The sequence below is a fragment of the Lagopus muta genome, chromosome 7 (assembly GCF_023343835.1).
Source record: "Lagopus muta isolate bLagMut1 chromosome 7, bLagMut1 primary, whole genome shotgun sequence".
NCBI lineage: Eukaryota > Metazoa > Chordata > Aves > Galliformes > Phasianidae > Lagopus > Lagopus muta.
This window is the reverse complement of record NC_064439.1, coordinates 13226073-13251901: the sequence shown is the minus strand read 5'-3', so window position 1 is coordinate 13251901 and position 25829 is coordinate 13226073. Positions and strand designations below refer to the sequence as shown.

Here is a 25829-nt window from a genome sequence, read left to right as displayed (position 1 = left end):
CACTTTCCTAATCAATGCTACAAGGTCTTTAAAAAAATAATAATAATAACTGATAGATGCTACTAGCAGAGACATGCCAGATTCACAGAATCAGAGGAAATGAGCTTGGCAAATCTGGAAATAAATACTACCAACTACTGGTATCTTGTCCATCTGTACACAAAAACAATATTGCAATAATGACTTTGCTTGTTTCAGTTGCAGTCAAAAGCTTTTCAGCTATTAGTCACACACATATAAACACCCACAGAGTTTCACTGGGAGGAATTACCCTGCTTGAAGGCGGCAAGCTGAGATAACAGCCAACAAATGAGGTCTTCGAGTCACCAGAATTTAAACTTCTTCTGAAGCAAGAAGCACATGAGGAGCCAAGAAGTGTGTGATTCAAATAACTCATAAGTCTTGTGTAGAGATTTGTGTGTTTGTACATATTTGCATATTTAGTGACAGCTTCCACCAGTCTCGAGGCCCATAAGCAAAAGTTAAACTAATCACAGAACTTGAGGCCTTGAATATGAGATAACTAACGGGAGGTTTTAATTAGCTTTTCATGAAATCTTAGCTGGGCACTATTTTTATTGAAGAAATTCCTGAAAACTCAGCACTGTTACTATATACCACTCTGTACTTAGACAGCAAGGAGTCTTCATGTCCCAAGACTCCCCACCTATTTTTTCTTTATAAAGTCCTGGTTGAAATAACCAAGACAATTAAGTTTTGTCACAAGAAATATATGTAGGCAAAGTATCAACTTCTGAAAAATTAGCCTAAGAGTCATCATTGGGCCTCTTTTCAAGGATATTTAGAGAGTGTGTTACTTCCAATAGAGGCAATTAAAGAACTCTCCAGTGACGAGAGCAGGTCCTAAAGCACGCTTCCAGGCTGAAGTTTGCATCAGGCTCAGGCACTCTCATGAGCTTCAGCAAACAGGAGCAGCTTTGCAGAGAAAAGAGATGTATTTACATAAGCCTTTACAGCTTGCCACAGTGTTTCTTACCTTACCCTTTTGAACACATAGTTCAAAGACAAAAATATCTATAACCTCAATCAATCAACCAATAAAGAAAAACCTCTTACTTAACAGTGATCTAAATCTCTACTTAAAAAGGAGGAAAAGCACACACAGGGTCCAACAATGTACAATTATTTTCTGAAGTTCTGTGTATCCAGCAATTATCCAAATATGTAGATCCAATATCCAAAAAGATTTATGAAAAACCTTCCACAGCTTGAAAACAGTGTATTTTTCATATATTCAACTGGTAACACAAAGCTTAACTTCTCTATTCAATTTTTTGTATTATTGTTCCTCTGAATTTTTTTATTATTATTACTGATACTTCAGCTCATTTTTGTACTTCATCTTTTACAGAACCAAAGAGAAGGGAAAACTCATTATTTTAATAAAATAATTCCTGTACTCTCTGACAAATCATAGCAATAACAGACTTCCCACATTGGTTAAGCAAACAATTTAAAAAAATAAATCCTTTGTATTGTTTGACTCACAGTTTCAGACATGTGCTGGAAACACAGAATAACTGGCCTGATTGTGCATACTGAGCTTCTTTCATAGCTGTTTGTACTTACACGGTCTTTGTCATCAGCAACATCACAGAGAATGTCATCCAGATCCAAGATGCCACCATCCCCATGCTCCAGCCGATGTACTTGTATCCAATAGTTTGGATCCTGCACAAAGAGAGGAAAAGAAAACAACAGAGATCAGAAACACGACAGAAAAAGTTTATCCCATCTAATACAATGATCATCACGTTCTAAAATGCTCAGCATTAAAACTTCTATTTAGGTCATAATTAAGTAATGTAAATTAAAACATAAAGCCAAAGCATTTCTTTTCAAATATTCATTCTAGATGAATGCGGTTTCACGTGATAAGATGATCACAATTCTAACACTAGCACACAAGAGAAAGAAGTTCCCAGTGTTACCAATTCTATGCACTGTATGAAAGGAAAACACATCCTTCTCTAGATAAACTACCTCACACAGTGGACAATGGGCACAAAATTGTAGGGGGGGAGGGGGGAGAGGGGGGAAGGAAAAAAAAAAAAAGAAATGTTGCAAAGTGTGTTTGCTTATTTTGTAGATCCTTTTTTCTATACAGTAGCTGCAAAAGTTTAACAGCTTGTCTTATGAAAAGAAACCTATATTGAAATGAAATGAAACTGTATGAAAGACCTTTCAACCTGTGCTTGCTGAGTTGGTAGTAGGATATCTGAGTTATATATAAGGAACACTTTGCATTTTATTAAGATTTAATTATATACGCGTGTATATTTATGTATGTATGTATGCCCACCAGTAATTGGAAAGACTAGCTTTATAGTTTTCACTATTACTTTTACTACAGAAGGAAGTCATAACTGAAAGAACAACATAGCATCCACAGTGTCTTCTGCATGTTCTTCCATCACCTGACTACTGACTAGAACTCAACTTGCTATTCTTAAAAGGTTTGTTTTCCAACAGGGAAAAGTTGTACTATAAACATACAACCTGAACATGATACATAATCTTTTCTTTCTTTTCAAATATTCCCCCTTAACAAAGCCAATGCCCCAGGCTGTTGTTAAACATAAAAAGAGGAGCAGAGCTTTGTTGCTTTTCACACAACAGGCACAACTGCAGAAAGCAACTGATTTGAGGACCTCCAAACTTGCAACATCTTGCAAAATGTGCCCGACTTCCTAGAAATAGTAACTAGCATCAACCTCTTTTCAGGTATCGGTGTCTAGAAGTCACAACATTCCATGTCTTAAAGGACAGACCAGCAGAAGAAAAGGGCCAACCAGAAATCCTTTAAATCCAAACATATTTTTAAATCTCAAGAGTACAAGCTGCATGAAATTTTGGGCAACGTGCTCCACAGAAGAACATCAAATGATGTTTGTTTTGTTTGGAATGTCCTAGAAGTCTATTTCCAAACTTTGTATGTGATACATTTGTATAGATGAATGGTTTTGGAGAAATGTGATAACCATGAAACTTGCCTCATTTCTACCTGAGGAAATTAACTAAAATACAGCTGTTAATTATCCCCATCAGATATCATAATTTCATTTAGCATTCATTAGACAAGAGATTTCTGGAATTAAACTCACCATCCACTTTTGTAAAGAAAAAATTCAGAAATAATTTAAAACAATACTACATTATTCGCATTATCGCACATACAGCGGAACTTCAAGATGCTTAAGAAACTTCAAAGGCCATTAATGAACAAGTTCCCAAGCAAAATGCACTAAAGACGTGCCTTTGTAAATTCTGCTCTAAGACTAAAAGGAAAGACACCTTTCTTCATGCTCTAGCCCATTACAGAAAACTCCTCTCTCTGGTACGTCGACCAAACCCTGAGACACAGTCATGAACGCCCAGGCTTTGAAGGCACAAAAGAACCGACAGGCTAGGAAACATCTTATGGTCTTGATTCACATTCCCACTGCTAATTAATCCAGCTCAAAAAATCCATCAAAACAAACAACACACAAACTCAAGATAGAACTTCAATATTCCTGTCTGCTTTTTTTTTTTCCTTTCTACCATAAGTACTTCCCACCTCCAAGGCAAACATAAGGAAATGTGCACGATTACGGTATCAATAGTAGGAACGCCCACTTCTAAAGCACTATTGTGCTATTTCAGCATGTTCAATCTGCATTAAAAATAGCTTTGATAAAAGCTGCATCACTTTTGCTAATTAGTTCCTTTAAAAGTTTCTCGATATTACATAAGAAGTTTTAGATCCATTTTTTCTGCATTACCTATTTGTTGTGCCATAACCTGAACTACTCCGGTCGCTTTTCCTGTTTGACGAGGGCCTGATACAAAACAGTAAGTTAGCAAGACCAGACAAGAAATATATAAAACTAGTTTGGCAAGAATTTACTCTGGCAGGATTTGGTAAGTAAATATGAAATAACAATGAAACTTTTCATTAAAGCCTTCTCCAAACTTCACAGAGCAGTCCTTCTCTTGAGGCCCTTTTCCTCCATTAAAATTTTCCCATAAATCAAAGACTTGGAGGGGGAGGCTTGGGAAGAGTTCTAGCAAGGAGTGAAAAAATCAAGTGCTGTAAAGATTAGTTATGCCATGCCCCCTGCACCACCTTCCCCCCTACCCATCTCTCACCCCTCTTCCCCCCAAAAAATAACAACTAGTGATTTTACTGCATTAATGAAGTCCTATACACAATCCCAAATTTTCAAGCTTAATTCTATGTAATTACTGCGCAAACAAGATGGAAACATAAACTGCACAAATGCTCAAACTGAAATTCCTGGTCCATACTCTGTCTACAACAAACACACATTGCATAAGAAACAGCTTATATGGTCCATTTGCTAAATGCAAAAGCAACTGAACCAAGATCAGCACTGACTTGAATTCAAGCACTACTAAACTGATTTTACAGTATTCATGGCATGGTCAAGTCGTATTTCCTCCACTGCAGTCATTAAACAGATATTCAGAATTTCCCATATGAAGGTAGTAATGCAGTCCTCAAACAATTTCTGAAGCAGTCAAAATTATTGTTTTGGCTTCAAACAGTTAGTGATTCATAATGTGGAAATTGGCACCAAACAGAGTTTACTAGAGTTACTTCATCTGTGAGGCAGACAGCTCCAACGAGAGTCCTTCAGGACACCTCAGGGACTTTCAGGGTCACTGCTTCCTGGTGACTGTGCAGAGCCTCAAATGAAGTCTCATGAACAGAGGACTTGCTCCAACGGTAACTCAGAGAAGCTGTCTGCTTACAGTACATGGGAAGAGATGCTTGCAGGACTGAGAAGGAAAATGTCTGCTAGTTACAAAACATAAAGAGTACAAAGGACATTAAGTCTAGAAGATAAAAATGTCAATTTCTGCAAAGATGAAAAAAATGCTAAGCAAAATTAAATGTGCGTGTATATAGAGAGACTTTTTTCATCAAATCTGCTTCAGAATTTTTCTGGTTAAAGAAAACATTATCACAGACATGAAAATTTTGCTGCAGTTTCAAAACCTGAGTTTGGATATTACAATAGGTTTCCACATTTTGTCAACAAAATAAAGCCATGTTTATAACCTCTTTCACCCTTCTCGTGATTGCCTACAAAAGGTCTACAAATTTGCAATGCATTTAGAGGTATCAAAGCATACTTTGATAGAAAACTCATAACTACACTGCTCTATCAATGTGTAAATTAGCAATGTGTAACATTTCATAAAAGGTGTATAAATGTCTTTGTCACTAGTGCATGTAGAAGAACTAGCAAGTTCACTTCATCGAATAAAAGGACATAAGTAATGCTAAGCCTGATTTATAGCATCTTCATTTAAATATTGCATCACTCAGCTCAAGTCTAAGCAAGTCAGATCTCCTGTTTCCTGTGCACACCCATCTAACTATTCTACTTGACGGTGATTATAAAGGTACTTAGAATTTAAAATCATGAGCACCACATTTTCTGCTCCAAAGTCCTCTATAATGGAAGATAAATATTTGCTAAGTGAACACTAACAGAGAGTGGAAGCAAGAACAGTTTAGCAAAGCTAGTAAAAATGCAGTCATTCATATTCTGTTTATTCCATATAACACGACTTGTAAAAAGCACAAAGGAAAAACTGAGAAAACCATTAGTTTAAGTAACATCATTCAGTGTTCTGTAGTTAACAACGTTATGTTCCCACATCGTAGAAACAAGGACCACATGTGGAAAACAATATCTAGAAAAAGGAATGGAAACTATAATTTGTTCTTAACTAATGGCACAGACAGATTTCTTACACTTCTTATTTCTAAATGTGTATTAGTTTTTGCAAACGTACCCTTTCCAAAAATATATGTTTAACATTGTAAGTTACAATAAAGAAGCTTGTCCTTTGAAATATTTTGTCCATGCCATAGAAGAGAGTACCATAAACTTCACTGGAAAAAGCAATCTACAAAAGTCACTCTGAAAGTAATGCCTCCGATTTATTTCCATGGAAACTACAAAAGATACAAAGAGCACAATCACACTAGTTGATAGAGCAAATTCTCAGCTACAAAACACTGTTTCTCAGTGCAGTCACCATCATGAGCTACGTATTTGACCAGGGATGAACAAGAGCCTGCGTGCCATGCTTGTAAATGTCTGCACCAGTGGAGGTGACCCACTGTCAGCGTCAACACTGCAGAAATACACCCAGAAACACACCATCCACCACCTCACTAAGCTCACATCCACTGTCTGGTCTCCATCAGTGTTCAGCAGCTGCCAATGAATGTCAGTGGGTGCCATCTTTTCCACTTGGAGGAATTCAGTTCCGCACTTACGCTTCATACATCTATGTCAGACGCCATATTGTCAGACTGCCCCCCTCCCGCCATCTGTCACACGGCAACAAAATGTAGTGGAGTGTTAGTGGGAAGGTTCAGCTTCTACTGTCATACTACCAACTGAGTTCGTGGGCCAAAATAATAAAAACAGGAGGCGTTACTTTTAGAGCAGCCCTCACGTGTAACAGTAAGCAGAAAACCAGCCTCCTAAAACATGCACCTTATGATGCGGTGGTGTTCCTACATGCCACCATGCAACCGCCATTTCTGTCATGTAATTTCTCCTGCCGTACCACGAGGGTGCCCCAGAGCACCCCAAGTTCTGTATCTGCCTAGCATTGCAGGGCAGTACCTCACGTTCGGCTCCCGCCTGCCCAGAGCTGCCCAGCAGGGAGCGCTGCGAGCAGGGAGTGCTGTGAGCAGGGAGCCGCTCCCCGGCAGGGCCCTCCCGCCCAGGGTGTTTCCTCACCTCAGCTAGGCGCGCACCAACTGCCATTGCCACTTGTTACACAGCTAGAATTCATGTTATCCAGATGTCTTCCACATACACCTTTATTCACCAATCTGGTCGGGATGAATCTACAACAGAACCTGGGGAAGTGGGCTGTCTGTCATGCTGAGCTCACCATGGCTCCCTGAGTCTACTTGCTACCATCTTCCTAAAGCGGAGATGATTTCAGTTTGGGTACATTAAAAGCTTTTCAGCTTTAAGCCCTTTTTCATTACATAGCTCCATAGAGAATTTTTAAAAAAACAGGGCCAACTAGACAGTTGTGCACAACGAGTGCAGAGCTGCAGGGGCAGCTCCAAAACATTCCGTGCAGCATTTCCTTCATAAACAAAGAGATAAAGGGAAAGTAAGCATGAATTTCTGGTTTCTGCTTAAAATCACCTGGAATTTGAGAGTACATCAAAATGTGTGTGGCTGAGTATTCTGAGAACAGATAGAGTTTTTGAGGCAAAAGATTATGCACAGATCAAAACTAAGACAATAACCCAGCTCAGGCGTGGACCGGACCTGTCTGCTCAGCAGCATATGGCACTCGGGCATGTTACCACAGGCTGAAAGGAAAATAATGGTTAATAAAAAACGAATGTGTCTGAAAATTTGCCAACAAATTCATTCATTTCCCTGTCTAGCACTTCACTGGAGGAGGGAACCGTCAAAACAAGCTTCCAGGTGCCAAGGAAAAGCCAAGATCGTTTTTAATGTGAGCTGAGCTCCATCACCTTGTGTAGCCCTGTGGCTCAGCAAAGAGGGCAAATACCTGGGTTTGCACTGCATCTCATCCCCATCACAGACCTCCTGGAATCTCCGACACAAAGACCTCCTGTGTAACACATGCAGCAGACGGGAAGGGAAAAAGCAGCTCTGAAGACAATAGCATTCTCTCAGATATGTTGACACTGTGCCACGGGCAGTTTGCAGTGATTTTCAACATAAGTATGCTTACCAACCCTGCCAGAGCACAAGCCTGCAAAATACTTAACATTACTGAAAGTACTCCAATATGCCTCAGAAGGCACCAGATACCTGCAACTAGAGTTACCAGGCTAAGCTGAGCTACCTCTTTCTTTCCCAATGGCACTCCACCTGCAGTCACTGCTTTCCTCCCAGTTCTGCAGTATGTTTGCTCTACCTTGCCCTGTGCCCCACGAAACAAAGAAAAGCAGAGCTATGAAAAGAGTACAGAAAACAGCTGAACACTGTACGCTGGAAGATAAGCTTCACCCTTTTCATCTTTTTGTTCCTTAACTCATAAAATTGCTCTTTGGACTCGGGATGTACCAAGTAAATTTAGCAGTATTTTGTACAACAAGAACATCACCAAGGAAGGTTACTTATCATGCCTTTAAAAGAGTCTTTGGTCAGAGATTCAGTTTTTTCAAACACAGAATCATAGAATCATTAAGTATACATACAGTGTCTTCAACCGAGAATTACACAAATAATTCTGCATATGAACCACTTACGAAAGAGGAAAACTTGCAGATCTGATCACTGCAGAATCTTGTTCCATTTTTACATTGACCAAAACATTTCCAGCCTCACTAAAAGGGCTTTTACTTTACTTTCCATTCAAGATAATATCTGAACATCTGGCTAGTATCACTCTTCCTGAGACAATGAAATGTTGGAAAGAGACTTTATGAAGTGGAAAGCAATGTTAGCTTTTGCATGCATCCTACATGTACACTCTTAACAGTAACAGTCATTTACTTAAAAAGTTATGACACTGCATTATCAGGTTCAGTCCTCAGTCTGATAATAATAGTCTGATACCCAAAATATTGAGCCAATTATTAGAGCACTTGAAAAATAAAGTATCTCCAAAAACACTAAATAACATGGTAAATCACTGGAACACTACTACATATTGACCTGTGTTGCATTACTACTAGAGTACAAAAACATCAAAGAACTACTGGATCTTGCTCCAAACAACAAAAGTTTGCTATTAAAAGTGGTGAATTTACTTCAGCTGTTAGCCATCATGCAGTTCACATTTACTTTCAATACAGATGAATCTCTTACTCTTCTGAAATAAAAGTGCACTCAGCGATTTCCTGAGCCTACCAGCAAAACAGCTACAGATGTACTGCAGAGGAACCCTAGAAATACTCTTGTTTTTCTACCCTATGACTTTCTAGAAAAGTCATACATCTTAAAAGTTGATGTAGAAAAGTCTACATCTTAAGATATGTAATCCTTCCTATTAGTGTGTTAGCTCGAGCATCACAGAAGTTGGGATTTTATTTTTTAATTTTGTTTAGTTCCAGGTAATCTGGGGAAGCTAAGGCTTACCAAGCCATGAGAAATTACACCATTAACTTAAATCAGCCTCCCCCTATCTGTTAAGTATCAATCAACACACTGCTGGTAACGTACCATCCTGGGACAGTTTGGGCTGGAAGAGACCTTGGGTGGCCACAGCCCTGGCTGCAGCACCTAGCTGTGGTCCAAGCACGCAGAGCAGAAGGACACAACCCTGCCTCCTGCTCGTGCCCTGGTCCCCAGCCAGTCCCCTCCTTTCCATAGGTGGCTGGGCAGCGGGCCATTGGCCATCCCAAGCTTGGAAGTGCTGATGGTGTCAACTCGAAGCTCTGAGGCGACACCGCTCCCCACACAGCCCAGCAGCCACCAGGAGGTGCCGTGCCACAGGACAGGGCCGGCTCACAGAACCTGGGCGGGCAAAAGGGAAAAGCTTTTTCTGCTGCCAGAAGAATGCACAGGGCAGCATGCCATTAGAATGCACGTGGTTTCAGATTCAGTAAATGTTTAAACCTTTACATTTGCTTGTCAAAGAGGAACACTTGTGTTTTGTTCTGTATTTTACCCTCAGTACTATTTGTTTCTGCTGTGCAAGTTCATGTTAACTAGGGAAAAAATAAAATAATGAAGAAAAATATATTGAGTGGGTCTATGAAATCCTCCATGGTGTGAGCACTTCATAACGTTTTGCTTGAACTGCAAGGTAACTTTTATATGGGATTTATTCCTCTGTAGGAAAGCCCTAGATCTCAGTCCCAGCACTGCCACAGCCGAGTGTGCCAAATCCACAAGAGGGATAAGAACAATTTGTCCTTTTCACAGTATTTTGCTGTAGTGTATAGCAAACACAATTAATAATGCAACAAAACAGTTTATCAGTAACATTTTATTACTATTATTATTACCTTCAGATTACAGATATGAAATACGGCAACTAGGTCCAGAATTCACAAACACGCAACATAATGTACTGACTAACTGGCACACAATCTTCCGTGCAGAGGCATCAGAATTTGGGCAACGCTAGTGAAAAAATGCAGAACAACTTGGGCCTGCAGCCTGACAACTGACCCATGGGTGAATGTGAAGGAAGAAAGAAGTGATTTCTGTTTCTCCTAAGAGCTTATCTCTCATCCATCCATCATTACAGCATCACTTGGATTTAAGCTTCCATTGGTTTTCATCCACAATGAAAGGTCTTTGAAATCAGTACCAGTTTCAGACTGGAATAATGTTTTTTATTGGAATATGTGTGTGGCTTATATACAGATATAGATGATGCAGATTGATGTGCATGACTGATCGATGTTTATTAAGCATTAGAAAAAAAATTCTGAGTCTGACCAAATCCTTTCTTCAAGGGAAGAATAGTCAGGGAAGAAATACAGTTTCCTACCCAAATGACATCCAGCATGAGATTAAATAATAAATTTTAGAAATGTACTGGAAAGAAGATTTTCATCTGGGGACATTAATATCAAATGCCATGAAAGATGGAAACAACAAATTTGGATACATGCTCCTGAGTGAGCAGAGTCAATTAGTCCTGTAGTATGTGAACTCTAAGCTATGATTAATACACATGGAGAGTTGCAAGTCCCTTACTACAGAGACTCACATTTCCAACAGCCTGTAAACCATGAAGTCAGTGAAAAATACAAAACATCCCTCTCTGATGACTTTACTTCTATGGAAGCTTCAAAGTCAAAGCGTGGTGGGTAGGACTTTGCAGTATAAACAGCTTCGCTGAACCACGGGGAAGGAATGCACAAGTTATGGGAATCACAGGAAAGTTTATCGCTGTTTATGTCAGTTATGGTATCTTACATTTCTGATAGCATTTAGAGCTTTGTTAATTGTTCAAGTGAAAGGATTTCATACTGAGAGCAGAACCACGATTAGTCAATGGGCAACTATGTAAATGATATAAATAAAGCGCTCATACAGTGCTGTGTGTTCAATAATAAGGGTAAATGTGCTCTAGGAAGGTATGAATCAACACATTGTCTCTACAGAGCAATATAGGAAAGCACCTGCCCTTGCCCTGCCAGGTGGCCTAACCTCTGCACTAGCTGCTAATAACTAAGTGGGGGACTGGAGGCTTTAGGAGTTTCCAATGTGCGCTAAAAAGCTGCTTCCAAGTCCAGAATGACCTCGCCACCATTTGCATGGCAAGGCAAATGCCAGCATCTTCCCTTCCTTCATCCTCCACCGCTGTGTAGAGACTACGGCTAACACAACAGCCAGCTTTCTGTGTGCCCAGAGCAGGCTGACATGAGGGCCCACACAGAAGCACCCATTATTGTACCTGCAACAACCAGAGGAGAAGCTTTGCTAACACACGTGTGTGCACACCCACATGAGGGCTTGGAGGTCAGACACACTGAGACCCTTGTTCCTGAAGCTGCTAGCTGGAAATGTGGAAATAATCAGAGCAGTGTGTTAATCTATCTGTTGAATACTTTTCAAGACATTTTAACCAAAACACGCCTTATTTTCATCTCGAGGGGGAAATTTTAACAACAATATTTAGCTATTATTTTTCCAAACTGCTCAATATTTTGAAGCAGTTTGGACACTTCAACACTCTCTTAAAGCATGTACTGAAGTGCACTCATCCAATTCTGGACACTCTTAGCATTTGTCTGAAGCCTCCAGTACAATCACTGTGCAACTATTATATTCATCATTATTTTTATGTCAAATAAAACCCATCTGACAATCTATTTGAATTCAAGGTTCTGAATGATACCAATCCAGAGCAGGAACTATGAGGTAGGGCACCAGGAATGGGTGAAGGAGAAAAAGCACCTTACCTCCCAACTCTTCAGATTAAGTCTCTGGGATTATTTGCCTTTTTTTTTCAAAAGTGTTTGTAACTTCTATAGATAAAGGCTTACCAATATAAATAAATAAAAATACCCTAAGGTAGCCTTAGGATTACTATGACTGTATTATAACTGTCTGACCATGTTGCAGGCTATTATCACCTTTTATGATTAAGCATAATAAGCACACGGTGGGCTGGAGACTTCAGGGGAAAAATAAAGACAGAACTAATGCTGAGTGCTACCTACTCCACATTTCACTTTTCCCACTGTTTCAATTTAAGCCCATACTTAGTTTTAACGTCATTGCGTACAGTTCTTCCTCTCAAACCTGCAGTACTCCTTTTTCAATTCAATACCTAAGCTCAGGTATACCTAAGCTCTGACCCACGCTCCAGTTTAATCAACAGAAACTCCCACTCCATAAGTAGCGAAGAGAGTTTACAACAGGAGAACCCTAACTCCTTGTCTTGCCCTCAGCCCTCATCGCACCAGTGGCTCTACCCTTACTGGCCTCACTTTCCAAGTCTTCTCATTTCCCTCAACCTCATTTATGGTTGCAGAATTCCATTTATGCCAAAAATCACCTGGCCTCTGAGGTTGTCAGGTGCACCACAATGTCCCCGTTCCTCCTCTCCCTTCTCCCAACCTGTTCTTCTCCTTCATCATCTACACTTATGAGCAGCTCACCATCACTTCCATAGCTGGCCAACAGCAGTAACAGAGGGCACTTCCAAGATATTAAAGCAAACACAGATGACAACTATTGGGGAAAAAACCCTGCACACTATTTAAAGGCATATAAAGCATATGTTTTCCATTTAGTACACCACAATCACTCCGCTGATGTTCCTTCCAAATTTACCTCACGATACCCTCACAAATGTACCTGCATTACTACATTAAACCCTAAAAATGAATTCATTAATGCAAGAAGATGGGGCTTAGCATTGAAAACCTCATTTTACTTCCTTAGTTATCTTTTCCTTGTCACCTATAGCAAAGGGGAGCAGCTAAGAGCAGGGCACTGACTTCTAACCCATTGCACCTTTTCCAAAATTGCTTAAATCTCATAACAGCAAGTTTGCACTTGTCAAAATTAAAGCAGAAGTCTTGATTAAGAGAGAGGCAAAACCAGCTAGTCTTCTTAGAAAGAAAAGGGGAAAAAAAAAAAAAAGAAAAAAAAACCCACATTAAAACCAGTAAAGCAAAAGGTAAATCTTGAAGTCTTCTCAGCTGTACAGTGAGTTTATCATATAGGTGACTGTAAAGGCAGCTTAATTTTTCTAGCTCAGATAATCTCTGCCTGTACAGCTTTGACCAATGTAAGAATGATATGACACTGGTGTTCTCAGCCCTAACTCATAAAGAGTCTAAGTTAAAAATTCCCATTTTCATAGCATAGTCAACCTTGGCAGAAAATAGAGATAAATGACTCAAAACTAAGCAGTGTAATAATGCTAGAAGCAGAGTAAAATGCAACACCATATTCTATCTGCAATTATATCTCCCAGTCTTTTAAAAACCAATTCACTGTCTTTCCTCTTCTGCTAGTCAACTAAGGAATTAAGTATTCTTTACTTGATGAAACCTGGGTTTGAGACTTCCAGGTTCTGGATCCTTACACACTTTGAGAAACTGTCTTGATGAAAATGTTTTCAGTAAAACCACAGACTTATTTCTTAGAATGCTTCAAAATACCAACAGTAAGTTTTACATAGGTCTGATGAATAAGAAAAAAAAACACAAATCAAAGCAGGGCATATTCAATTACATACAGCTCAAACATTCACAGAAAAGTTTGAGTAGTTTTGTCTTTTTTTAAAAAAAAAAAAAAAAAAAAAGAACCTGCAGCTTCTACTTTAAGTAACTCCTCTAAAATAACCACGGTACATTTGAGACTAAGAAGAACAAATAGCAAACCCTAATGAGCCTTAGAAAAAACAGGTTCTTAAAAACTTCACAAGGCTTTTTTTCTGAAAACCTGTTTTTATTATTCACCTGGGCTCTCTCCAACTTGTGCCACACCAGAGACCCAGGATGGCACTAGCATCTCCTGCTATCTCTCAGTGATGAGAGCATAACCACTGCTATTGTTACTTGCATTATGATAGTGACGTAGGCTCCGCTAAAGAAAAAAAACTGCTTGCTGTTCTGTAACCACACAGAATAGCACAAAAGGGCTTGCTGAAATAGAAATAGATTAAAAAATAGCATCTTTCTGACTGTTTCAGCATGTGTGTTAGACAGCATACGTTCACAGTCCGCGAGTCAGCACTACATCAAGCTAACAAGAGTTTTAAACCATTTCATCTAACCACAACCTTCATCTATGTATTTTTGCAAAACACTTCAAATGAATTAATTCAACTTTGCAAGTTAATCCCTAGCAACCAGCAGTCATTTGTTGTGTCTCTTCTCCTCTACATTAATAGCAACAACACTGCTAAAAATACAGTGAGGGTTTCAATAACGGATAAAAATATATTTATTTTTAAAAACCCCACATGCTTTCTTAAACAGCAAGATGTCCGAAGCGACAGAAGCTTGCAAGCTGCAAAACCATCTCCTTGCATACAGAAAATCCACTCTCCAATTCTTTAAACTAAAAATATTGTTCTTAAAGAGGAAATCGCCACAAAAATTTGAATTCTCTGACTTTTCTTCTGTGCTCTATTTGACTCAGTAGAGAAAACAGACAAGAAAAAAAAACTGTCACAACTAATGTACATTTGAAACTGAAAACGCTAAGAAAAAGGAAAGCATTTTCCAGAGCCTGAAGATGCATTGCCATTTTCCAGTACCAACTGCTTGCTTTCTAGCAGAGAATCCTTCATTTCACCAGAAAGCCTTATGGCTGCTTTCACATGCTTTCTGCTACAGGCATGTAAGGAACTCACGGTCGTGCACAGATGAAAGCCCCACAGCACAGGGCACAGGCCAACCCCACATACAAGTCACTTATAACCAATACCTCCCACATTAGCGGGGGATTCGGCTTCTCCGTTGCTTTATGAGGCATACTGCTGAGAGAATTCCCAAGAAAGCTCCCAGTCTATATTTAGTGAACTTTTTCAGATATGGAGAGGTCATGAACTTCTTTACTTTGGTGTGACAGAGTGAGATCTACAGGCTGCAAGCTAAAGATAAAGCTGGCTGGAGGCCGTTGTTGTCTTCCAAGCAGAAAGCATTTCCAACTCGCAAGCCCCACACTCCTTCAAAATGAAGCAAGAACAGGAAAAAAAATCAAAGTTTTGCTGGATTTTTCTGTATCAGTGCTAACGCAAGGGAGAGGCAAGAAACCTCTTCATTTAGTTCTCAATTTAAAAAACAGACTGTTTATACAAGAACATGTAAGAGATTGCACGACCATAAAGTAGGTGGGGGACGAATGCTGCACACGCACTGGGTACTGGAGGAAGAGGGATTATGTTCTCCCGGCTGTCATGAATCAGACAATGACTCACAGCAACGCTCTGGGCCAGGCCAAACTTCTGTTCCAAGTTCGCGTGCATGGATTTCATCAGGAGGTTTGCACTGAGTAGTAAAATTTAGCCCCAGTAACATTTTATGTTGCTGGTTGACTTGCACTTTTTCCACCCTTCCTATTTTGTAGGATTTCTTTCTGTTTTTAAACAGCACGTACATTTTGACACTAGGAATGTACTTCTCATCCTATCCAGAAATATAATATATAGCAAAAAATAACATAAAATTTTATCATTTGAGAGAAGATAAATATTTTAGACATAATAATGAGGAATAGAATCATATATTCATCTTGGTTGGAAAATTCCCCCAAGATCACCAAGTCCAACCATCAGCACGCCCTGCTGAGTGCCATCACTAAACCTTGTCCCTCGGTAACACATCCACACATCTCTAAAACACCTCCAGGAATGGGGACTTCACCATTTTCCTGGGAAGCCTGTTCCCATGACTGAATGCTCATGCTTAGGAGAGCTTCCTTCAACACCAACTTCCCGAAAGCACAATTTGAAGTAACAACACCAATCTTCAATATTACTACTGTTTCCATCAGAAAGTAAAATCTGTTCTTAAGTTTTCATACTTACGTTCAAAAGAAAAATACCGAACTGAAATAATTAAGATCAGTATATGAATGAGAAACATCAGAAAGAGTTGCATATGTATCTATGTTTGCAGATAGCTGGACCTGGGCCACAGTGGAAAAGATGCCCGCACTTTGATTCACAACATTATCATGATCAAAAATGGTAAAAAAAGAAAAATCCCACTTGTTTTCTGCTTTGGGATTTTAGGACTTAGGGACCCAAAGAATGTGAGAAGTAAAGCTGTATTTGAAGGCAGTTTTATTTGAATGCATTCAAAACAAGAAAGGCCTGGGGGCAATTACTGAAAGCACCATGCAGGGAGAAGCAAACAGCCAGGGAGCAGATGTGTAGACAGGGGTGTCCCCTGAGTAAGACATGCCCACAGCCCTAACCTGTGAGTGCAAAGCTAGCTACCTCTAATTCTGCAACTGGGATTATCCACAGATGAATGTCGTGCCAGCTAAGTAAAATGAGAAATTCTTTTCACACCTGCAATGGGCTGAAGCCTGGTCCCTGTGCCAGCCACACTGCTGTCCTTGCATGTGCTCTGCCCCCACACCCCTCTGCCCTCCTGGCCACTTCTGCAGGCAAAACAAGAGAATGAGAGAGGGCCTCAGGCCAGAAGTAAACATCAGTGTGTTCTAACCAGCAGCAGAAGAGTCTGGGGGAAAAGGCACAAACCACCACCACTGCAATCACTTCAGAGGCTTGGGGTTTTTGTCCCACACTGGGAGGCCTGAAGAGACTAAATTATAGGGATGGGGCCTGGGTTAGCCAGAGAGAGCAGAGGGAAGGGCAGATACAGAAGTATTCAGAAAAGAAAAGGAAAAAAGGGAAAAAGAAGACAACATCATTACTAATAGATCTGCAACCATTAAAAGATAAACTCATTGTTTCTGCTGAACTCTGAAAGACGTAGTTTGTCTTCAGACGACAACTCACTGCTCAAATTTTCTCAACACATCAGTCACCACAAGATAAGCACAGGTTTTTGTGCCATTAACTCAAATTTAGCTTTAGGTTATTGCTGTCTTCATAACGTTTTCCTGTTTCAAATCTTAAAGGAGAAATGGGATCAGGGAAAGGTTATTTGAGACTTCTGTTTCATGCATTCCCTTTTGATTACAGACTAAATCCAAAAGAGACTCCTCAAAGGCCAAGATAAACGTGCAATCACATAATTGGTTCTGGCTCCAGCAGCCTTGCAGTCAGGAGAAAGTGCCCCCCGCCTCCACCCAGGCTCACCCTGTGCTTCAAGGGGTGTTAAACCCTACTCATAATTTGCCTGACGAGCCATACACATACCCTACAGAAATGTTTTGCCAGGCTCAGGCAGCGATGGTGGACAGCATAATGAAGAACCCTCATCTCCTGCCAACACATTTGTAAGGCACGCTTGCATTGCTCTCCTCGCTTGCTCCAACTCACTTCCAGCAAGCATTTTAACATGACCTACAAGGCCGTGTTCTCATCTCAAGAGATTCCTGCATGCTTTGTCTTCACAACAGAGTAATGTTAACAAACATTTGCAAATTTTTAAATGCCAAATACACAAGAACCACTCAGGAAGAAGAGCAAATAAATGAAGTTCAGAAATACACTTAATGCATACCCCATGAGAGGAGTCAAGAGGAAAACAGTCATTTTGCTATAAAGCAGGAATGTGCTGCGACACAGGGCAGTTGGCACATATGAATAAATAATGGCAGTGTCATCATACATTAAACGTCCATATAAAAGTTAGCTCATGAGTTTATATAACTCCCTTCTTCACTAAATGAGGGCACACTCAATGCACACAGAGAAATTAACTGCAAGCAACTAAAAGGAAACTTTCAGACTTAATGCAAATGACTTCAGGGATGGCTGGGATAAATTAAGGAATTGCAGCATAACGTTAATACCAGAAGTTCAGGCCAGCTGTGACATGCAGGACAGAAGCAACTGGAGGTCAGATATGATGATCTCAACTGCACTGCCTGCCCCTGGGAAAATGTCATTGCAAAGGTCTGAGCCTTCCCAGTCAATTCTTCTTCACACGTTGTTGCATATTTTGTTCCCACGTCTGTTGATTATAATTGCTGCAGTTGAATCAAGATTGAAAGGGTTTCAATTCAAAAACATGAAATCAAGACTAAAATCACTGAGAAGTTCAGGACAAAAGAGGATGCAGGGTTTTCTTCAGCAGCTTTATGACAGTAGAAAGGAGAATCAAGGAACGCTTAGGAAAGTGGCTCAGTGGACAAATTCACTGCAGGCTGAAAAGTGGCAGCAACATCCTCCCCAGCTTCCCACTCCTTCCTACTTAGAAAAAGTTCAACAGAGGGAGAATTTTCCAAGCCCTACGCCAAGTGAGGAGTACAACCACACAGACCAAGAACAAGACACCATGACAGAAAACAAGGATGCATACTACATATCTCTGGGAGGTAATAACACATTCCCCTGCCACCATAAACCAGGTGACCTCAGGTAACCAGCCCACAAATGGTCTTCAGTACATTTTTTAAAGCCCTGGAAATATATAAGCCAAATACCGCACCACTGCTGAGCAGTCATGTACACACACAGCATTCCCACTGTCTGTTAGAGAACAGGAGCAATTCCCAGCAAAAGGTGCCTCTGAGGTTTGCAGCATAAACCCACATCTAAGACCGCCCCACAAATGCTATTTCTAGAAGGTAAGAAGTGCTGAGGGGGAATGCAGTCTTTCTGAGGGTCAAGAATGTTCATGGAGCCATCCTGTGCACCCCTTTGTCTAAAGGATGCTTAATACAAAGCATACCCCAGCCACCTGAGCTTTGGCATTCCCTCTCCTGCCACCACTGGGCAGCTAAGGACACCTCCCCGAGTCTGCCCAACCCACAGGAACATTTTAGCATTCACCCTGCAGATACCAAAGGAGTTCCAGCAACGTATGGCTTCAGCTCAGCAATTGCTCTGCCTGGTTATGATGAAGGTTTGATCATAAGTCCAACAGTTCTTAAAAATCTAAATAATTACTCATTTTGCAACAGGTCGTACAGGAGAACATCATGTTGCGCTGCTAACTTACTTGCTCTGTTGATATTGACACTTATTAAACATTAACAATTAAATAAATAAAGCAGGAATAGCAGCCACTTCTGGAAAACTACGTATTTTTCTCCCCCAAACACAAAGGAATCTGAAGCACACATAACTGGAGGAAACTTGTTTTTAAAGCTGTCAGCAGCAAAATCAATAGTGAAAAGACAGGTTCTGTCCACTTAAGATTTCAGAGGGAATAAGCATGAGCCCTGCAATGACAGGGAGTGAATCTATGGGCAAAGCAAATAAAATGCTTTGTCTACTTTGCTCCAAATTTTAGAGTATTATTAAAGCGACTTTTGCTGTGTACACAAGTTTTAAAGATAATTACATTCAAAAATGCAAACAAAATGGAATCTGTTTTAGTCAAGTCTGTAAGATGCTATGGGATGGCTAGACAAACACAGCTGCGGGTGCATTAAAATGCAGTTACTGATGCACGGTGTAGAAAACTGATCCACCTCATACTCAAGTAAGTCATGCAATAAGGAAACCACGACCAAAACAACAAAAACCAAAACACATACAAGTTAGCTTCCTTGGTTAGCTGAATTCACTGCATTACACAAAGGAAACTCACATTTCATAGCAAACTGGGTTTTACCATTTTTAGAATTTCACAGCACTCCGTTGACAAAGCTGAATACTTTGCCCCAGTCCGGACTTTCAGAAACAAAAAGTGGGATAACAAAACAAAATCCAAGAGTTCTGCAGGTCATTCACTTCATTTGAAATCAAAACACAGGTTCATCCTTTCCCCACAATAAATCACAGGACATCCCAAGTTGGAAGGAGCCCACAAGGATCATGGAGTCCAACTCCCAGTTCCACAGTGGTAACCCAAAATGCAAACCCAATGTCTGAGCGGTGTCCAGACACTCCTTGGACCCCAGCACTCAGGGCTGCACCCACTGCCCTGGGCAGCCTGTTCCATGCCCACCACCCTTGGGGGAAGAACCCAAAGTCCTGACATCCAACCTGAACCTCCCCTGCCATTCTGACTCCAATATCTAGAACTAGCAAAGCAGAAATAAGCAGCACTTACTCCTGAAGTACATAATACATCATTGAAGTCGCACATGCAGAGCCCAGGGCTGGGAGTGCAGGCACCTCACTGCAGGCACAGCAGGATGTGCTACGGTAAGGAGGGCAAAGGAAATGCACGGATGGGATGCAGTGAAGTGCTGCCTCCATTCTTCCAATTTCCTTCTGTCCTCTGCTGGTTACAATTATTCTCTCAGTTAAATTTCTTTTGCACCTACATGAGTTACACTCATGGGCCTTGTGCTGACTCTTGATTCAGTTTTGTTTTTATTGGCTTATATGTTAAGCAAGCTCAGCTTTGCTTCTTTCCTTTTTTTTTCTTCTTAATGCTCATGATGAATCAGTTCCAGGAGCCAGCTATGTTTGCTCCACTGCAGCACACTCAAGCTTTCCTTCTCGGTCCCTCAGTGCACATCCATCCCAGCAGCACAGCGTCCAGCTGGAGCACAGAGATTTCAGAAACAACGATGGTTCCAAAACACAGGAAGGCTGTGTTCAGAGCCGGCGTTGCAAGAAGATGGAGTTCTCTACATTCTGCAGTTTCAACCAGCTTCCTCACGTTCCTGACTCTACTAAAAACACTAGGGTTCTTTTTTTATTCATTTAGATTGAAATTTATATTTTTTAAATCTAAAAGAAGAATGCATGGCAATTCCTCCCCCACCTTGCCTGAATATGTAAGAATGTGTTTCCTCTACATTCAAAAAAAAAACCCCAACAAATTAAGGATACAGATGGAACAGAAGAGGGTATGAGAGATACCTGATCATATTTTTTTATTTTGCTTTTAGGCGTTGCTTCTTTTTTCAAACCCATTTTAATTATTTTTATTTTAAATTCAGAGCTATCCTCACACGTCAGAAGACTTGGGAGGAAAAAACCACATCATTTCTTTGCAAGAATGGTACTTTGGCAATAGACTTCAGAGTACCTGACTTTAATTTCCAAGTACATTTAACATAATGCTGTATAAATAATAAGAACTGCCCCTCAAGAGTGCCGGAGAACTTTGTTTGAATAAAATGGGCAGGAGGCTGAGTTCCTTCTGCTCCAACAGCATCTGATGGGAACGCTCTTAGCAGAAACTGTGGAGTAATAACCTCAAATTTTATAACCTCAAGTGTAAAAAATGTGGTGGTGGTAGGAAAAAAAAAATAAAACCATCACAGACAACGTAATTTTTCATGAAATTCTTTACCTCCCAAAAGCCTACAGAAGCTTTCAATATTAAACATTCTTACCAACACTGTTCAACCTCTGTTTAACTAAATGGATGTATTTACCAAAAAGATATTATGAAAAAACACAAGTGCTGCTCACAACACAGTGCAAACATTAAATGGGCATCTATAGCCTTTGCCAGAAATACACATGTTCTAAACACTGAACATGAACTCGTGCAGCGCAGCAGCGTGCACAGCTGCTCCTGAAGCCCCGGACAACACACACCTGCAAGCAGCATCAGTGCCAGAGCTTTCCAACTCAGGATGCTGAAGCCAAGCAAATGATGCTCAGTAATAACAAAGGAAATGTTACTGCACTTCCTATGTGTATGAATAACCTGATCCACTGTAATATCTACTTTGCAGTACTGTTCTTTGTTGCTCACTTAAAGTTTCTCAATCTGTCTCAGGATGAGGGCAAAGCTGAGGGGTGACAACTCTGCAGTGAGACATGAGGGCATCTCACTGTGATCATTTGCTCTTTGATTTAAATGCCCTTCTGAAATTAACTGCAAACTCTCCTGACACACAACAGAATTTCTGTTAAAGCAAACCTTCCTAGAACATGGAAAGGATTTACCAACTGTTTGGTAAATTATTTTAAATTATTACTTTTAACCACTGTTCCAGTGTTTGAAATAGCAATCCCACCCCAACCTGAGTCTACTACAGAATTCTTGATTTAACTGGAAAAATAAAAATGTCACACCACTGATTCTTTTTTTCCTTTTGCAATATTTTAGTGGCAACATTTAGGTTGACATCTTCCCTCCACAGTGCAAGGCTCTGCACACAATTAGAGAAACTAAGGAGAGGGTGTCCAAAAAAGGTAACATTGGCTTAATGCAATAGTTCATGCATAAATGAAGGTAAGAAATGCCTGAGCATTTCTTGGTTATATCAGGAAGAATGCAACAGATGATATTACAGGGGAAGGATGGGGAGAGTATCGCAAAAGCAGCCACCCTAGAGGGTAACAGGAGTCCCATTGCTGCCTCTGACAGTGACAGCCCTACCCCAGACAGCGGGGTGCCACCACACCAGGACAAACAGCAGGGTTTTATGGCCCAGCAGATCTGTCTGAAGATACAAAGGGATCTCATCACCTCATCCTCCAGCTCCAGGTATCTTTGTCTGGCACCCTTCATTTAAACAGAGCTGTGAAATCTCCATTAAAAGAATACACATGCAGCCTACCATTACCAGTACAGGACAAGCAGGTTTTCTAAACTCAGGCCTTTCTGATCCTCATTTACCCCAGTTTCACTCTGTGCTCAATGGTAAGGCTCCAGCCCATCGCTCCCTCCTGCAGCAGTTACCTGGCTAAAGCAGTGTTGCATCCCAACCAGTTGCACCTCTGTCAAGTCACAACCACCACACACACACACACACACACACACACACAAAAAAACAAGGTTTATAAAAACCAGCTTGCTGTTACCATTGTAAGGGCATCCCCTCGCCATCTTATTAAGAATCTTTTAAATCTGTCTTATTTTTAACCCTTCTGCTCCTTCCTTAGAGAATGAATACTTCCAGTCCTTCCCCTTCTGTTCTCAGGTGTATCACTGAGATGACATAATGCCTATGAACAGAACATCATTTTTCTGCTATCATTATTATTTATTTATTTAACCAAGTTACAAAGCAAGAAGCAGGTATCAAGGAAGCCAAAAGCAATTAAATATTCACCCAAGGGAAACTGCTGTCTACTGAAATGAGATACAAGCTCCATTTTGTTGTCATCAAAGAATTAACTAGGGGACATGCCAATAATTTATAAAGGAGTAGACACCAGCATAAATGGTAAGAGGAGGGGAAGATCTGTTAGCTGCAGAGTTGCAGAGAAGACTATGCTGACTACAAACAAGGTCTAACGCTTCTTAAAATAATTATTGATGAATAACTTGCAGCTCAGGCTTGGAAAAATTTCTCCATTTTAGTCCCACTGATTTCACTGGGATCTTTAGGTGCACCCTATTCAACACGGTCTCACCATCCTGTTATTTTGTTTGGGTTTTTTTGTGCATGGTTGGGGATTTTTGCTGGGGGGAGGCAGTTGTTTGGAGAGTGGCCCTTCCAAAAAAAAAAAAAAAAGAGGATGATAAACTCCTTACTGCAGTTTCACTTAGACTCCAGTTCAACTTGGTGTGCTACGCACAGCTTTCATTTTTCTCCAGCTCTCCCACAGTGACAAATGCGCAATTTTCAGTGTCTTCCATCCTGGTTGCTGCCTTTTTCATAAACAGCAGCAATCCATCCTCGGTCAGCTGGCTGCAGGAAGGTTATTCTCCCTTCCCAACCCCCCCCAGAATTTCATACCCTGTCCAATAAACTTTTAAGCAAAACAATTTATTTCACAACCTTTTTCTCACCAGTGCCGTCCACAGGCTACAGGAGTTTCTGGTCCACTTCAAAGCAGTGCTGGCAGGGCCATAACTGAACCTTCTTCTCTGCTCAGCACCAGCACTACCTGGAGGGACTATTATCCTTCTCAGCCTTATTATTCCTTGCCTCTGGCTACAACATCCTACCCTTCTCCATGGGAGCAACCCTACTCGCTTGTCAAGTTCTTCCCCATTCCTGCTTCTGCTTACATTCTCCAAAGCTTTTCCTAGAAGACCACTTGCTCACCGCACCCCAAACAAACCCTTTTCAAGTCACTGCTCCAACGCACTCCCAACAGAAAGCTCTGCCCCCTTCCCCTATGCAATAGGTAGGAATAGCCCCACAGCTCCCTGCCCCTGCCCATTCCACTCAGGGGAATTCATCAATCCAACCCATGGCAGACACCCTTTGCTGAGGTAAATCTACAGATTTTATGCTTTAAGATCAAAAAGCATGCTTAAGATAGTACAAGGGCAGATTTTAGATTGGCTGCTGATCTAATTGGAGGACCTCCCACTACAACCACCCACTGCTTCTGAAAGCGCACCCCATTTTACCAAGGAAGGCAGCACTTATCTCCTTACACCACTGTTCAAAACTTAGGCTAGGGGTTCTTAAGGGCAGAATACCACTCAGAACGAGGAGGAAATGATGAAAATCCAGAATTTGACACATCTTTCCTGCCCCCAGCCCTGCAAGCTTCTAATTTACACTAAAATAAGCCACATTTGAATGCAATGTAATCTAACCAGAGAACAGAAACAGTAGTGTAAAAGATTCAGTCTATTCACTAAAGGACAAATTCCAACTTCAGGCCAATGGCAATAATGGTATAGATGAACGGTGCTAGACAGCATTCGTCTGCTCAGATACTAGGCTGCTCAGGCACCCAATCAGCAGATACATCCAGAAGATTTTACAGCGGTCTGTGCTAAGGCTGAGAGTTGTGGATCTGAGTATTTCATTTCACACAGCTTGTAACTTCAAGACTCTAAAAGCCTACACGTATTGGCATAGCAATATTGGCATAGCAAGAGCTCTAAGAACCTCTACTTTGTGCAAACATCTGAAATGAATAATTAAAAACTTCAGGGAAGTATTAAATTCAGAATCTTTGGATTTGTCTTGTCTGAACTTTTACACTGGTGACATCTGGCCACTCAAGTTTGCACATTGCCAAGGCACTCGTTTCTTACACTGGAAATCCAACCCACCATGCAGAGCTCTTCACAGGTCACTGCCAACCATAAACCATCACACCTACGCCTGAACTTTATTTGTATCTATGTGCTCTTTTGTTCTTGACTGCTAGTTCCCTACATCCAGATTTAGTGTTTCGTAGCAATTGCCATTTGTGCTACTGTGTATTTGTTCACACTACCAAGAGGAAAAATACTGTAAATTCAGATTTGTCACCTCTAGCTCTGCACTCCCATTTGAAGAATCTACAGAAATAAGATCTCACAGCTGTGAAGCATCTTTTTTAAGGACAGGAGCAGCTGCAAGTTCAAAACCCCAAGCTGTCAGCATTGTGTAAGCAGCTCTTTTGGCTTCAGAGTCAGTGGTAACAACACTGGATGGGAATGTCAGTACTTGCAGGTGTAAGTATCAACATTCAACAGGACAGAGCAGGACCACAGTCAATGGAAAACAAGAAAAAAACAGCTGAAGATCACTGAACAGCACGTTGCCCCCAGTGCTCTGTGCCCACCAGCGCACAAGGCTCCCTCTGCCAACAGACGAACCGACACTGAAATCCCCTGGGGAAAAGGACTGGGTAAGACCCACACTAGAAAAGAAGGCAATAATAATAATCCAGTGGTACCCAGAGGGGGAATGGTGAAGGGTTATGAAGAGAAGCAGAACATCACCCAGTAAAGCTCCTGGGGAGCAGCACTGTCCAGCCTGCAAAATCCCTCTAAAGTGCAACACTACAATCCTGGGCTGGTGCAGCCACTGGTCACAAAAAGAGGGGTAAAAAAAGAGAAAAAAAAGAGCTTGAAGAAAGGATTTTCTGATCACCAGATTAACACTCAACAGAAACCTGGGTTTATCTTCACAGCTTTATAACTTCAAAACAGTCCAGCTCCAGCAATTAGAACT

The 25829-nt window shown here is 40.8% G+C and overlaps 1 protein-coding gene across 16 annotated transcripts in view; it reads right to left on the bottom strand.

Annotated features, from left to right (window-relative positions):
- PARD3 (par-3 family cell polarity regulator) overlaps positions 1 to 25829 on the bottom strand; it is a 426281-nt gene that overhangs the window by 379360 nt on the left and 21092 nt on the right. For all 16 annotated transcript variants that reach the window (XM_048952157.1, XM_048952158.1, XM_048952142.1 and 13 more), the window contains exon 2: positions 1591 to 1692. In XM_048952157.1, the coding sequence (XP_048808114.1) occupies positions 1591 to 1692 (102 nt within the window). The remainder of the gene's footprint in view (positions 1 to 1590; positions 1693 to 25829) is intronic.